We start from the raw sequence: 17,683 nt of genomic DNA on the forward strand, positions 1-17,683 counted from the left end.
AAAAGTTGAAATGTCTTCTGAGAGGATCAGTAGGTAACCTGATAATAGCAAAAGACAACATCACATTCTTGTTTTGAGTTGATTACCATGAATCTGCATCTAGATAATATATCTACTTAGCTAGTACCAAACATCTGCATGATGGTTCCTATTCATACCATGAACAGTCATCTCAGCATGACCAATAATAAACAGAAGCAAGTATTTGGAGGATGGGGCCCACTTACAATGTCAGCATTTTTCTTTCTTCAAAGAATAAATGTAAGGAAACTGCTAGATATTGCTACGTAATTTCGGGAAACAAAATTTCATTAAACGATTAGAGAACATGTATGTAGTTGATCAATATCACATCCAAAATGTATAATATAACCTTTGTCTGTGGAGGAGGAAGAAATAGTGGATCTCCAGATTGTTACATAACTACTCTTCTGGAGGATAAGGAGGAGTGCAAAGAATGGTGAAATACAAATGGCGTATCTCGTAACTTCTCCCATAAAGAAGTAAGTATAAATAACCACCTAATTGATACTTTATTACTGCCTCAGGCAAAATTGAATAAAATTAAAACTTACAGGACATGTTTCGACCACTTAGTGGTCCTCTTCAGCTGTATAAATAAAGAACTGAAAAGAAAAAACAATATGACAATAAGCACAAATAAAAGTTCTTAGGAGACTCCTTTGATAAAAATGGAGGTCATCAGAATAGGACATCTTGCCTCTCGTTCTTGTTTGGAAATGATGTTTATTCTGCGCTGCCTAGAGGGTCTGTCTTTGAGCGCGACCTGGTGAAGTAACAATGTGATACAGTTTGACAGTTCATGGTAAGCTCTGGAGAGAAGGGAAGTAGAGTTTTATCGTCATCTAAAATAACATGTGAGGGAGGAGGGAGATTGGGCTGTGCTTCTGCGATGTCGTGTTTGATTATATCTCTTGTTCGTCTAGTCTGTTTCATGTCTACCCATTGTAAGTATTTGCTAATATTCTCGTATAAGATGTTTTTATGCTCGTTTTCGTTGAGATTCTCTTCATCGTTTTCCAATTTATCAAGAACGATGTGGATGTTTTCCAGGTTGTTCATCTCTCTCTCTTAGTCCAACCCTTCGTAAGGGTGTAGTGGCATCACGCGACAATCCTTTTGGTGATCTTCCTCCAGGAGTCTCTGCTTTGGGCATGGTGACTTGCTTGCTGTAAGCTCATCCTGGTTAAGTTCTTGATCTGGTCCATCCATCGTAACGGCGCACGTCCTCCAGGTCTTCGGCCTTCGACTTTTCCCTCTATGATGAGTATTTCCATTGCCTCCTGCCTTCTGGCAATATGACCAAAATATCCGAGTTGTTTTTGGTTGATAAGGGTCGACAGTCTTGTTCTGATGCCAAGCTGTTGCAGGATCAATTCATTAGTACGGTGTGCTGTCCATTGTATTCGCAGTAATCTCCTATAGCACCACATTTCTAGAGCATCAATCCTGCGGCGATCCGCCGTCTTCATCGTCCAAGTTTCTGCTGCATAGGTCGCGATAGGGAAGATCAGAGTTCGCATGAGGGTAAGCTTTGTCTTGGAAGTGATGGAGGTGTCTTTCCAGATGCAAGTAAGTTTTGCTGTTGAATTTCTCGCAATTGCAATGCGCTTGCGGATCTCTGGTTCACAGTCTCCAGTATTTGTGACAATAGATCCTAGATACTCGAAGCGACTGACAACCTCATAATCCGCAATTCTTGTGATGGCAGGTCTGTTGTTATTAAAACGGTCTACAATCATCACTTTGGTCTTTTTATTGTTGATTTCAAGACCATATTCTCTGCTTCGCTCGTCTAGCCTCCGCATGATGGTTTCTAATTCATGATCATCTGTTGCAATAATCACGGTGTCATCTGCATATCTGAGGTTGTTAATTTTCCTGCCACCAACTGTGATGCCGTCACTCCAGTCCTCGAGGATCTCCCTCATAATATACTCACTGTATACATTAAATAAGAGGGGGGAAAGAATGCAACCTTGTCGCACACCAGCACAAGTAGAAAAGACGTCTGAGAGGTCGCCATTAACTCTCACTGTCGCAGTGTTCGAAGAGTACAATTGTTGGATCAGGTACACTAAATGTCTTGGCGTCCCCATCTCAGTGAGTATAGCCCAGAGCTTTGACCATTTTACCTTGTCGAAGGCTTTCTTGTAGTCCACGAAGCACAGGAACATCTGATATTATATTCCCTTGTCTTCTCTATGAGCTGCCGGATGTTTAGGATCTGCTCACGAGTTCCTTTGCCTGGAACAAACCCGGTTTGTTCCTCTGAGATTTGTGGAAGTAAGAAGGTCTTCAGCCTCTCGTTCAGCACCGTGAGCATGATTTTACTTGCATGGGAGATGAGGGCTATCGTTCGATAATTTGCACAGTCAAGTGGAGAACCTTTCTTGAACAGTGGTACGAAGACGGAGTGGCACCACTGGTCCGGCCAGTTTCCAGATGTCCATATCTTCTGACATAGCTTGTGCAGGATGTCGACACCTAGGTCACCCATGTTCTTGAGGATTTCAGCAGTGATTCCATCTTGGCCTGGTGCTTTCCTGTTCCGGAGCTTTTTTATTGCATGTTCCACTTCTTCTCTAAGGATCATTGGTTCAAAGTCTGTTGGGTTCTGGTGACCTGGCATTGGTTGTGGGTCATCAGTGAACAGCTTGATGCAGTTCATAAGATTACCTTTATTTATCATACAGATAATTTGAAGGTCCTGTTTTATATTGGTGAATTTGTGGTTGGACTCTTTTATATGGGATCCCATGGCAGAGAATCTTTTGTATTTTTCAGCATTGACGTGTTCTTGATATCTAATAGAAAAGTTCCTTCCAGATTGTCCCACGTAAGTTTTTTTACATTGAGCACAAGTCAGCTTATAAGTGCCCGATTCCTGGAATTCGTCATCTTTAAGTTTATTAGCTTTATTAGCTTACCATGAACTGTCAAACTGTATCACATCGTTACTTCACCAGATCGCGCTCAAAGACAGACCCTCTAGACAGCGCAGAATAAACATCTTTTCCAAACAAGAACGAGAGGCAAGATGTCCTATTCTGATGACCTCCATTTTTATCAAAGGAGTCTCCAAAGAACTTTTATTTGTGCTTGTTGTCATATTGTTTTTTCTTTTCAGTTCTTTATTTATACAGCTGAAGAGGACCACTAAGTGGTCGAAACATGTCCTGTAAGTTTTAGTTTTATTCAATTTTGCCTGAGGCAATAATAAAGTATTGATTAGGTGGTTATTTATACTTACTTCTTGATTAAACATCGATACGGTCATGAAATGGACAACTTGTAATACTTCTCCCATACACAATGATTTGTAGAGCTTTTCTGCTTCTCTCTTCCACTGACAAACGTTGTACCAGAAATGTTGTACCAAAGAGATATGCATCTACTGTGTAAGTGCTATCAACCATGTTCTTACCTGGTAAATGTGTGCTCTTTTATGAGTTTTCCTTCTATAATAACATACCCGTACATTTCACATCTGAAAGCATTATACAGGTTGTTTCTGTAATGACAATGAAAACTTTTAGGGATGCTGAGGAAGGCCACATGTATTAATCTGAGATAGGGAACCCAGTTCAGAAATGCCTCAGTTGCCAGGAATAAGCCAGATTTTTTAAGACACCTATGAATGTGAGATAAAAATATCTCACGAATCCTTGTGTAATACTTCTATTTACGTGTACTACACACACGACATGAAGATGTTTTCCAACTGTTGTTCAAAATAGGGCCTCTTGGCTGTGATGCAGGCATTACAACATTGCAGTAAGTTGGAGTGTATCCGGTCGAAAACTTTGACATTTTTATAACTAGGGCTCGGATGTTTAGGAAAAGTCATATTTTTTCTTTGTCTCTATTTTCTTGCCTGATTGGAGTTTGGTGCAAATCAGGTGATTATCGTCACAATTAAGTGATTTTTATTTGTCATATAAATGCATATTTTGGCTGTTTTTTGTCATAAGGTCATATTTTGAGCTATTTTCGTAGAAATGTCATATTTCAGTTGTATTTCGGCGGTTTGACGACAGCTATAGCCATGGGCGCCCTTGGCTGTAGCTGTGCAAATTAATCTTCAACGTACTGAATGTGAACTAGTTTTCACAAAACTGCTTATCGGTATCACATCTGTAGTTAATACATGTGGAATAATCTGCCTCTTCTATAAAGATTGCACAGGAATTGTTTTCCAACAGTTTATCAGGAAGTCTGGCATATATTAAGTCGAACTTTGGAATTACAGTATATCGAGTGCAATTACTCGTTTAGAAGCTGCTAGTTTAGAAACTCATGCAAGTATTGAAATTGTGAGAAGTGTTGAACTTTTCGTACAACAATCACATGGAATAGTTGGCGACAGTGTAAAACTGAAACTTCAAAATGTGCTTAATCGAAATGATGGTTTTTGCCGTGTGTGCAAGATAAATGATGTTCTTTGAGGGGAAGGTACCAGTACACTTCAAGACGAGTGCATACTCGACAGCAGTGATAAAACATTATTTAAATATACACCAATAATGTCTTGTGACGTAGAAAGGAGCTTCTTTACTTACAAGAATGTGTTAAGTGATAAGTGAATGTCTTTCGCCCCTGATGCTTTGAAGATGAATCGTGTCATACAATTTAATTCCACCCACACAGAAGAATGAAAAAGCTATGCGAGTTTACACAATACACCCTGCCACCGTACCATAATGTATTGAAAGACATCTACTTAATTTGTTTCGTGGTGCTCAAATTAAACCTTACCGCATTTTAGCAACATTAATGAAATCTGGGCTTAAACGTTCCAAAATATTTTTAAAAAATAATTGATTTCTAGTTTTCTTGTATTTCAAACCACCAATGCAGGGTGAAAAATTGTTTTGACTTTTAAAATGTTGTGTAATCTGATAATCTTAGCGAACTTAGTACTTTATAGGTATGTAGTCACAAATCAAATCAAAGACAATAGACTGTGAATAACTGCTAAACATGTATGTTCAGAAAATGAATATGAAAGTAAGAATAAAGAATTTAGTTAACAAATATGTATCAGAGCCATTGCCGTTTCGATTTGTAACTTATTTTCAAATGGACAGATTTAGATTACTCATTTTTGGGTCATATTTTGTAATTTTTAGGTCATATTTCATCACTTGAGGTCATGTTTGCTTGCTTATTTGGGCTATTTTTAGGTCTTAAACATCTGAGCCCTAGTTATAACTATGTTACTGGCAGTAAGGATTCTTGCCAGGAGCCCTACAGGTGTCTTATAGGAAAAACTCTACGAATGATCCCACATGAGGAAACAAAGTGGGATCAGATCAGGTGAATGAGCTAGCCACACAATAGGATGTCCTCTTTTCATTCACTTACTTGGGAGCGTCTGATTAAGATGTTCGTGAGTAGCATGTGAAGTGTGATCTGGGGTCCTGTCTTTGTTGAACCCACATGCGTTAACGAACCTGTAACCTACAAAAGATGGTTTTTGGGCTATAAGGTGTGACTGAGCTGTCAGTGGACCAAGGTTCCCAGTCTCAAATTGATACATGAATCCTTCTCCAGCATCCCTGAACATTTGTATCACTGGGCGAGTTGGCCATGCAGTTAGGGGCGCGTGGCTGTGAGCTTGCATACAGGAGATAGTGGGTTTGAATCCGACTGTCAACAGCCCTGTGGTTTCTGTGATTTCTCATTTTCACCCCAAGCAAATGCTGCCGCTTCCTTCCAACTCCTAGGCATTTCCTATTCCATCATCACCATAAGACCTATCTGTTTCGGTGCGACGTAAAGCAACTAGCAAAAACGAAAAAAAAGAAAAATTGTATAACAGAAACTACCTGTATAATGTTTTCAGATGTAATATGTATGAGTATCCTATTATAGAAGGTAAACTCATAAAGAACAGGATCATAAAAGAGCACACGTTTACCAGGTAAGAACATGATAAATAGAACTTGCAGAGAACAAGCATCTCTCTTCGATACAACATTTTTGGTACAACCTTTGTCAGTGGAAGAGAAAAGCAGTGAAGCTCTGCAGATCATTGTGTATGGGAAAGGTTACGAGATATGACATTTGCATTTCATCATGATGATTATCACCAAACACCCCCTATATGAGATAATACGAGACCTATTAAAGAAATAATCGAACTTTGAAAATACTGCACAAAATTAGTTTTAACAGTTTCTAGTAAGTAGTGCTGTACTTTGGTATCCTTTCTAAGTAAATGGGCATTTGCTGCACATTTCTGAAACATTTATTGTTCAATAGCTGTTAGTTTGTGAGTCTTTAGAATATGTGCTACAGTATGGTTGTTGATCTATACAACGTATTAACCTTCACTTGTGCTTCAAAGTGGGGAAAATATTTATAGATACACACAGTGGTGTAGAAAACATGAGCTGTGACTGAAGAAAGTACAGAACAGGAGGTCAGTTGAATACGAGTCTTGTCGACGGTCCTTTTTGACATCAACAGTGTTGTGCACCATGAACTCCTACACGGGGGACGAGTGGTGAACGGGTATTATCTTGAAGTCTTCATGTTCGAGAGAAAACTTAAGGAGAAGATGACTAGACTGGTACATCTCAAAGAGCCTCCACTGTGACAATATGCCAGTTCATGCTTTGCTGTTGATTTGTGAATTTTTGACAAATACGAAGACTATTGTATTTCCTCATCTGCTTTAGCCCCTGTGGACTTTTTCTATTCCCCAAATTGAAATTTACCCAGAAAAGATGACAATATCAGTCATTTAGGGAGATAAAACTGAAATTGCAGGTGGAACTGTGTGCTATACCCCAAATTGCCATAATTTCCATAATGGAAACTGCATTGGGAGAAATATAATTGCAAAGGAGGGGAGTACGCCAATGGATTTAAAGCTGACTAGGCTGCAGGAAGCCCCCTGAGGAGTTACTTTCAAAGTTCGGTAATTTTTTTGAACAGGTCTCGCATATGAAACCACAGCAGAAGGTAGCTCAACAGAGTCCCTGAAAAAAAGGGTAGTATATTATTGCAGGAAATACATCCAATATTTGCACTTGTTAATGAAAATTGGTGTTAATTGATCTTGCACATATGGGGAATTCAATGTGAAATCGGACAGTAAAAAATAAGAGTATTTCTTAAATTCTGAAATAATATCTTCGGAGAAAAAAAGGTGGTTGGAGATACTCATTTTTGGACATGAACAGTGTTGTGTACCATCTCTGCAGTTTTCGTGATCATTATGTGGAATATGGTATATTTTTTCAAAAATCAACTTTTTACAGATATATTATGAACACACTACTAGATAGAAGCTTTATTTGTTTGCATTTCTTATGATGTAATGCTATATTCTATATGGTTTTTTAGTAACATATTTTGAAAACATACTTATTAAATTTGATTGATTTTCTCAGATTAAAAGAATTATTTTGGAAGTCACTATGGTATTCTCTTTCAAAGCAGGAGATGCACAACATTTTCAAAACTTTAGGAGTTCTTTCTGTAATTGTATTGAAGTCGATTTATTTCTTCAGTTTTGAAACTCTCATCTGAACTTGTGCAACCCAACATGAGCTGCAATCTCTGCACACTTCGAACTTGTGTTACTACCCAGTTATTGAGTAGCTATGTGCTTCTTTTGTGGGTGCAACCTCACCATAGTAATAGTTCATTCATTTTCATGGCTCCATCAACTTGGCAGTGCAAATTTATTCAACTGCAAATACTGAAAGCATTGGTTTATTCTGATATTTTTCCATTGTGGAATAAAAATGAAATATTTTTGATGCTTTAATATCGTGAACAACACACATGATTTACTTAAAAAGCTTATACTGTATTATATATGTGAAAAATAAAACCTCATTAAATTTTCTATCACTAAGGATACCTGAAATATTGAACTCTGAAATCGCAAATAATAAATATAAAGTCTTATTCTTCTTCTTCTTCTCCTCCTCCTTCTTCTTCTTCTTCTTCTTATTCATATTTCACTTTTATGACTGCACAGGATCACTTTAGTCTTCTATTACCCAAGTCTCTTCGAAGGGACTGCTTGGGTCTTGCGGTCCTCCCAGCATTTTTCATATGTTCCGATCTATGTGCCGCTCTGTTGTTTAAAAACAAAATTGTGTTTAAGTTTATTTCTTGTCCATGTGAAGCAGATGTTTTGTGTCCTGAATTTTTTATTTTATTTTATCTATGGTGTCTTCTGGTGTAAGGCCAATTTCCTTCAGATCCTCTCTTATTTCTCTGATCAATCTGCATCCTGTTCTGGTATTTTCTGAGTCGAGATTATACTGAACCAGTTGTTTCAGAAGTCTCTAATCTGGCATTCACATTATGTGTTCAAAGAATCGCAGTCTCCTCTTATGCATGGTATCAGTAATGGATTCACACTCTTTGTATACGACTTTGTTGGGCACTATTCACCACTGTTCGTCTTTTTGGTATATTTTGTTGATGCAGGTTCTTCCAATTCATCTTTTGATCTCCTGGTGTTTGACTCTCTTTGATTTTTTTGTTCAGGTGGAAGAGTGTTTATGCTATGTATATATATAACTGGGTTGTAGTGTTGTTTTGCATTTATGGAGAGGCATATAGTTTTTTTGGTGGATGCCCCAGGTTAATTTTTGTACTTAGGCTAGCTTGTTTGTTCTTATTTGGATGAAGGGTTTTTTTTTTTTTTTTTAGACTGTTTGTTATTACTTCTCTGAGGTATTTGAATTGGGAGACAATTTTGACTTTATAATCACTCCTGCTTATTTCTTCTAATGGTGCTGATTTTTGGGGTATAATATATGTCTTTTTGAATGGTATTTTGAGGTAAATTTTAGTTGTAATGTTTTGAGGTTTGGATACCTCTGTTTTAGCTTCATCTAAGTCAGTTGCTAAGTTGTCAGTGAAACCAAGGCAGATGATGTTGATTTTTCTGCCAATTTTTATTTTTGGGGGGCATTTCTTAAACCATTTCCTCATTATCATTTCTGTTATGGTTCAGAAAATATTATTTACATAATCTTGATATTAAATCTTTTTAAAAATCTATTTTCAAATTTTTGTCAAAAAAAAAAAGGTCCCAAGTTCATTTTCTGCAGCTTTTTGTCGAACTTGACGTGGAATGTCTCGTATGTGAACAACTTCACTGAATGATCTTCCAAGATCCATGTTCACTAAATTGGGGAAGAAAATCAAAATTAAGATAAATACAATCAAAGCATCACAAGCTATTGTTTACTGTATTTCTTAAAAATATTTGAAACACTATAAGTAAAGAATAATGCTATTACTTTGAAGTATAATTTATGCATGATTTGGAGCAGAACGAAGATTAATTTTGGTTGCTTTCTTTGCATCTTGTATATTTTTTTTTTTTTTTTACGTATCTAACAAAAGCATTTCAGAGATATTTTCTTTGAACTTTAACTAATTTTAAAATATTAGATGTAGTGCTTGTAGTCTGTATTAAATAAGATTATTTAATGTAGTTTTTAATTAAAAATAGTTTGTTACTGAGGCAGTGCACCTATTAGGTTGATGTTTATTATTTTATTCATTGGATTCTCAGGGTCAACAGAAGGTGAAAGCAATGAAGATAGTTGGGATGTATCACAATTGTGGCAGATTTAATATTATTGTTGCTATTTATTTTGAAATCTAATACTTCTAATGCATAATAGTCTAATCATCCTTTAAAAAAATGTCAAACTATTAATAAAGATCAGTACAATACGGCAATATTATTTTCATGTTAACTTGTTTTTAAATATCAAATATGTTTGATATGCAGGATATTCATATAATGGAAACTGTAATGTAATGTTGTAATGCCAGTGAAAGCACAGCAAAAATTCCAGGAACACTAAGAAAAGCAAGTGTGTTGTGGAGTAATTTGTATATTAAATAATAATAATAATAATAATAATAATAATAATAATAATAATAATAATAATAATAATAATAATAATAATAATGACAGCCTTATAAGGCATCCTTCAGACAAAAGTGAGCAGCAAATGTCATGGGTAGGGAAAACTCCCTTTTACTAGGTGTATTCATAAGTTTTTACCAGTTTTTGTGGTGAAGGAAACATGTAATTTTCAAGGGAAATTTATTTTTTGTTTGTTCAAAATATTGGCCATCGGCTTCTACACACTTTGCCCATCTTTCAGGTAAGTTATGAATACCATGCCAGAAAAGCTGCTTGTCTTTTGCGGCAAACAATTTATTGAGCCAGTTTTCCAACTTCCTCGAAATTGCTGAAATGCTGCTCGGCAAGCGCATGCCCCATTGATGTGAAGTGGTGATAGTCGGATGGCGCCAGGTTGGGCAGTATGGCGGGTGCGGAAGGATGTCCCATCCAAGCGATTTCAAGGTGTCTTTCACCGATTTTGCTATGTTAGACGGCACATTGTTGTGTAACAAAATCACTTTGCCATGTCTTCTGGCCCATTCCGGTCCTCTTTTGATCAATGTGTGATTTAATTTAATAATTTGTTGGCGATAGCATTGTGCAATTACGGTTTTGCCGGGCTTCAAGAGTTTATAATACACAATACCGATCTGGTCCCACCAGACACAAAGCATGGTCTTCTTGCCGAAGCGAATTGTCAAAACCATGTCTCACATGTTCTAATCAATGGAGTGTGTTCACCATATGTTTCTACCAGCAAACGATGACTTTCTACAGCCTTTTCCTTTTGATTAAATAAGAAAAGCAATGCGAGCTTCAAATGTTTTTTTTTTTTTTTCAGGCATAAATGTCACATGATCACTGAACGATAAAACACAGATGCTAGTGTTAGAAAGTTCTTTTAGTTACATACTGCTTGATTGATTCTTAGCTAAAAACTTGATGTTTCATTCGAATAACTGAGATTTAAACGTTTCTGAGGTGGGTTAGACCAATGGGGTGTTGGAGATTGATGTTTCATACTTTCTTGACCTAAAGGAGGTGAGGATTGATCATCATCATCATCGTCATCTCTTGACTGGCCTTTCATACCCTCTCTCCTTTTTTCTCTCCACCTTTTTTCACTGATGAAATCGGTTGTAAAGAGAATATATTTTGTACTCCTTGATACAGTTTAGCTGAGCTGTTTTATTACCAACAGTCAAACATCTGTCATTTGGAATAGATACAAATTTGTACTTCGGCAACTCAACTTACAAAAAGAAAAAAACTTGTTGTAAAAGTTGTATTAAAATTAAAATGTCATACTTGTAACAATAAATAAATATATATAACATTCATTAGACTAAAAAATCAGAAACCTACAACTGTAGTGGGAGGGAGGAGTAATTGGTGCATTATAGTTTGGCTTAGTGGCAAGTTGCATCAGCTTGGTACTTGGTTTAGATTTATTCGGAAGTGGAACAGAAAGTTAACAGAGGAAAACAAGGAGTTTGGACTTGCTCTTTGTAAAAGGAAGTACTTAAACAATCTTTCACTTATTAGTTCATAATTTACAGAAATTGGTCTAAAAGTCTTAGAAAATAACAATTAGTCCTTTCCTACCTAAACCAGTAAATAAACAAATTACTATTAAATTTTTGAAATTGTTTCAGTTTTTGTGAGCTATTAATCTGTATTCCAATTCTGTAAGAATCAATCATCCAGAAGTTTCACAATAGAGGATAAAACTACTCGCATTTGAGGACAAGTAGTCAATTCAGACTAAAATTTTCATTGCTTGTAAATGTTCTGCTGATTTTATTTTGTTCACATTTAGCTTTTTAAAAATTTAGTTGTTGCATTGTTTAGTAGGTCAACGAGTATCTTTGTGTTAGGAAAGTTAAATGCCTACTTTTTACATCAAGAATGCATCAAAATGTGTTTCCTTCTTTTCATGTTTCAGCCTTATCTGGACTAACCAATCCTACATCAGGTATGTTTGAAAGTTGTACATTATAACATTACCTACTAATTTAGTTACAACATTATTTCAAATCTGTGTCATTCTGTTTATTGCCAGTCAACTGTGTCTGTGTTAATTAAAATAAGTGAAGGTTGGTGGAAAATTAACTAAAAATAAACATCAAAGTTGGTCATCTGAAATTGGTGGGGATGAATATTGTGTCGAGGGGAAGTTTAACTAGATAACCATCTGCTAAACATCAGAGACAGGAAAGTAGATAGAGAAAGATCAAAAGGATGAACTTAATGACAGACTAGTGCGAACGGACAGAGCAATAGAAAGGAGATAAGGCAATAACTGTCTCCATTGCCCTTGTAGTAGACAAACTTGCCCTTTGTCAGTTCCAGTTCTTCGTAATCTATTTCTTCTGAGCACCTGTTGAACTCGTTTCTTCTTCCCAGTTCCATATTCATTCAGTCATTCTCAGTAAATAAAACTACCTGAAAGAGAAAACATATGGTAACAGTATTACCATATAGAGATGGCTTAAAATATTACAATGTTTGATAGACATGACAGAATCAAAGACTCAAGAATTTGATGGGTGTTTATCATATCCCAACTTCCTTGTAAATCCAGGGATGCTGGAGAGTTCAAATTATTGGTCATGGCATTCCAGTGATACCTTGCATCAGTCGTTTGGCATATCTCAACATTTTCACCATAATCAGAGAACAGAGACTTATAAAATCATCCTGAAACCCCCTCCTTTGACTTCTTTTAGGTATTCTCTTGCATTACACATAAATCCATTAAATTGAATGTCTCAAGATTTTATTTTGCGAACATCACTGAAAATAACATTTCGAAAACAAGTACATTTTAAGAATAAAATGTATTTTTACTCTAACCTAATGAAAATCTGCAGCCTGTTTCCAGTCATTTGACCAGGTTAGGAATGGAATGAATGAAGCCCTCATCTAGCGGTGAGGTAGGAATTGTGCCAACTGCTGAAGCCTGTCGCACTCCTCCGGGGCAACGATTAATGTCTGACAGTTGAAATGATAATGGAGGGTGTTGCTGGAATGAAAGATGACAGGACAAACTAAAGTACTAGAAGGAAAACCTGTCCTGCTTCTGCTTTGTCCAGCAAAAATCTCACATGAAGTGACTGGGATTTGAATCATAGAACTCAGTGCTGGAAGGCCAGTGTGCTGCCACCTGAGACAAGGAGGCTCCACTTTAACCGAAAAAAATTTGTAAAAAACATGGCCATAGAATTAATTGTAATATACTTCTATATTAAAAAGTAATGTTAAAATATGTTATGTTGTGTGGTGTGCCACATAAATTGTGTTCGTGTGTCACCTAGTGGCGTACATGTCATAGGTTTACCATCCCTGTTCTATAGGAAGAAGTAAGAAAAGCGGGAATGAAAATATCAGTTAACCTATGAATTCAAAGGCCTCCAGATATTTTTGGTAAACACTGCAGGATCCCTTTACTTTCCTCAAATGGTATATTGAGTAGAGACTCAAGGCAACTTCTTGCCACATAATCAGCTTGATCAAGGAGCAAAGGAAATTACCATAGAGGTGTGGACTGTGGGAAGTAATTACAATTTTGGAATAGACACAGTTCTTCAATAAGAAGCATGCCCTGTGAGATTTGATCATTTAGACAGTTGTACAGCCTCTTTACAAAGTAATTCTGTTAGCTTTTGCTTGGCAATTTCCTCCCTAGCTTCAATGTGAGTGGTAAGGATAAAACTTGAAATTTTACTGTGTTATCACTATATGTTAGGAACCAATGTATAATTTTAAACTGAAATATTAAAACATAAAATAGAACTTACAGTGCATGCAATTAATAGCATTGGATGTCATTGGCACATCATCCATACATACATTAATTCAAATAGAGAATTTACGTCAGGCTGTTTTAATCGTGCTAGGTGAAGAAGAGTTCCTAATGTATACTGGGATCATATTATCTAGCCTCGAAGCAGTGATCAGGAAGGAATATCTGTAGGTATTTGGTCAGTGCAGTGCTATTTTCAGCAATGATCCAGAATGACTGTTAATTTCAAAAATCATGGAAGAAATTAAAATTGGATGATGGGTTGGCATCTTCTCAGAAAGCAGCTAGCTGACAAGGATCATTTGCTGTATTTCTCTCCACTCGTTTACATGTGTTTCTGTTATTTTTTATTTATTTACCACTCGTTTACATGTGTTTCTGTTATTTTTTATTTATTTACAAGTTGCTTTACGTCAAACCGACACAGATAGATCTTATGGCGATGAAGAAACAGGGGAGGGCTAGGAGTGGGAAGGAAGTGGCCATGGCCTTAAGGTACAGCCCCAGCATTTGCCTGGTGTGAAAATAGTAAACCATGGTAAACCATCTTCAGGGCTGCTGACAGTGGGGTTCGAACCCACTATCTCCTGAATACTGGATACTGGCCACACTTAAGCGACTGCAGCTGTCGAGCTCGGTGTTTAACGCATAACCATCCAAACTGTTTGTAGTACGATGTTACACGAGTATCATCTCAGAGCTGAAAGGCATATAAAATGCAAGATTCTGTGTACATTGTAGTTCTTCTGCTTGTTCAATATTGGCTGGGGTAAATTTATCATGATTTCTAACACTATATAAATTTGAGTAAAAAAAAAAAACTCTATTAGGCAACCTACTGCTGAGCTTTAAGTAATATTGTTGGGTAAGCATCGAATATTCAATATGCAATCTCTCTCTAAAAAATTTGACTGCCAGTTATGAACCCATGATCTTGAGGCCTGGAACCTGACATGCAACCAGAGACCGACTAATGATGATGAATTATGATGAAAATGGCTTCACGTGGCCCCTACTTATATACGAAGCAAGTAGTCCTTTCATTAACAAAGGCATCCACTCCCAAAAACACAACAAGGCTGAATTTTCTCAAAAACAAAGACAATATGTATGACATTTCTTGTAGAAAATTTAACTTCAGGTTCATCCCCAAGTCTTTTGAGTAGAACAGCTAATTCTTCCTAGTCTGCTATGATGAGAGTATAACATTCATTGAATCTCAAGTTTGAAATTACCCAACCACCAACTGATACCCCTCTGTTCCATCCTTCAACTGCAGCCCTCATTACATATTCCACATATATATTAAATACGGTACAAGAGGGGATAAAATACTGCTGGAGCATAAGAGAAATAATATAAAATGTACTAACATAGACAGTGCTTCATTACTGGCATTGAACTGAATGTTGTAGGGATCTTTAGGTTGCATGCATTGAATGCGGTATCAATAGTCTTTTTTATCTAATGTGGTGGTGGTGGTGGTGGTCAGAATATCTGTTACCAGCTTTGTGAAGTATGAATGTCATATATGAATAGTTTTGAACAAAACTAAGAAAAAATATATTTAGTAGCCTTTAGTTCAGTGCAGTTTTAGATGTTTACTATCACACATTTATGAGCAAGGATTAGATTGGTTAATGATGCAAAATCAAATGTGAATCTTAAACTGACTAAATATGAATCCTAAACCTATGCAGACAATATTAAAAAGAGAATAGGTATAGGTTATCCACCTTTCAATACACTGCAAGTAAAATGACAACGAGAATTTTAGGTCATTTCACGATTTAAGGGGCTGGTTTCAACCCAACCAGGGGTTATCCTCACCCTTATAATTCTAAACATCGGCCAGTTATACAATGTATGTACAATCATATTGCATATTATGAGGGATTTTAATGATTGTGCATACATTGTATATGCCAGCCCCATGGTGTAGGGGTAGCATGCCTGCCTCTTACATGCAGGCCCCGGGTTCGACTCCCGGCCAGGTCAGGGATTTTTATCTGGATCTGAGGGTTGGTTCGAGGTCCACTCAGCCTACACGATTAGAATTGAGGAGCTATCTGATGGTGAGATAGCTGCCCCGGTCTAGAAAGCCAAGAATAACAACCAAGAGGATTCGTCATGCTGAATCACCTCGTAATCTGCAGGCCTTCGGGCTGAGCAGCGGTCGCTTGGTAGGCCAAGGTCCTGCAGGACTGTAGTGCCATGGGGTTAGGATACATATGTTGTATAACTTGCCGATGTTTAGAATTATAAGGCTGAGGATGACCCCTTGTTGGGTTGAAACCGGTCCCTTAAATTCTGAAATGGTCTAAAAATCTGCTTGTCATTTTACTTGTAGTGTATTGAAAGGTGGATAACCTCATACCTATTCTCCTGAATACATGCCAATACAGATAAAACATGAAGTTCTTGACTTATGATGCAATATTAAAAAGGTAAAAATATGGAATATAAATATAGTACGATGACAGTGGTAATGAAAATGACTGAATAAATAAACTGCTGCCCACAGCAGTTCTCAAATATGGCTAAGCACACTTAATACATTCAACAATATAACTGTAGCCTCCAAAAGTTTTCCACAGAATGGCGCACTCATTCTTCAGCTGGCGTGTTAACAAATGAAATTAAACTTTATACGAACGATGATGAACTAGGCTTCATGTGACCCCTACTTGCATGCGAAATGAGTAGACCATACCTTAGTGAATGCGATCACAGCCAAAAACGCAAGGTAGCTGAATTTTCTCAAAAACAGTTAGTTATGAAGGAAATGTATGACGTTTCTTGTAGAAAATTTAATTTCAGGGCCTCATGGTGCACTTCATTGTCCAATAGGGCCAACCATTTACCAGTTATTTTTAGTTGATGTAGGGCAAAAGTTGCCCAAATTTGGGACATACCCCTGTAAAATTCCCCTCTAGTTAAGGTACAGCCCCAGCATTTGCCTGATGTGAAAATGGGAAACCACGGAAAACCATCTTCAGGGCTGCCGACAGTGGGATTCAAACCCACTATCTCCCGGATACAAGCTCACAGCCGCGCGCCTCTAACCGCACAGCCAACTCGCCCGGTTTTTAGATTATTGTTATTATTATTAATTAATTAATTAATTAATTAATTTATTTATTTATATATATATCGTGTCAGAAGCATACATAAGTTTAAAATTAAAGATAAGGAAAAACATAAAACATAATATAAATACTCCAATGGCGAAGAGCCACATTGAACTATGTGAGCCCAAAACCTTGCAACATCAGGTGCATTTGGCTTCGCTTTAACCAGGTCTTCTGTTGTGCAGCTGAATGGGCATGAACTGTATTGCAGCAAATGGGCTGTGGTCTGCTCTTCTCCAGATACACACAAGGTACTGTCCACTTCGAAACCCCATTTCTTCTGGTTTACCCTGCACCGCGTAACACCAGAGCGCAATCTGTTCAGTGCTCTCCAATTCACCCAATCTGTGACATGGCCAGGAGGGAGTTCCTCTTTTGGGGTCATCCATTGACTGATCCTCGTATGTTGACTCCTGACGCGTGTGTGTCAAGTACAGAAATTTCACTCAATGGGCCGAGAAAACCTAAATTTTCAAATATAGCTTTTTAGGTTAGGGCCTACTAAATATGCATGTGAAAGAAAAGTACACAAACTGTGATGATGTTATTGTTCTTTAGTTAGGTTGATATTTATATAAATTTAATTTCATCTTGGTGCAACTTTAGAGAAGAAATATGTATATGTTTTGCAGAGTTTCTTTGTTTTTGCACTGTTTTGTATTAATCTAGAATGTACTACTATAAAATATGGTAGACCAGAATATCAGGTTAACATTTAATATATTTAACATGTACAGTAGGAATATGAGTTACTAGTATATACTGTACTACCTAGGTAGTATATTAAAATATTATTAACCGAGCTCGATAGCTGCAGTCGCTTAA

General features: G+C 36.9%; 1 protein-coding gene across 6 annotated transcripts in view; it reads left to right on the forward strand.

Moving 5' to 3' along the window:
* Positions 1-17,683, forward strand: part of LOC136881281 (CUGBP Elav-like family member 2) — a 1,536,179-nt gene that overhangs the window by 1,469,599 nt on the left and 48,897 nt on the right. For 5 of the 6 annotated variants that reach the window (XM_067154068.2, XM_067154069.2, XM_067154070.2 and 2 more), the window contains one exon: positions 11,868-11,897. The exons of the other annotated variant lie outside the window; for it this stretch is intronic. In XM_067154068.2, the coding sequence (XP_067010169.1) occupies positions 11,868-11,897 (30 nt within the window). The remainder of the gene's footprint in view (positions 1-11,867; positions 11,898-17,683) is intronic. 6 annotated transcript variants of the gene reach the window in all.

This window comes from Anabrus simplex, chromosome 9, assembly GCF_040414725.1.
Source record: "Anabrus simplex isolate iqAnaSimp1 chromosome 9, ASM4041472v1, whole genome shotgun sequence".
NCBI classification, from domain to species: Eukaryota; Metazoa; Arthropoda; class Insecta; order Orthoptera; family Tettigoniidae; genus Anabrus; species Anabrus simplex.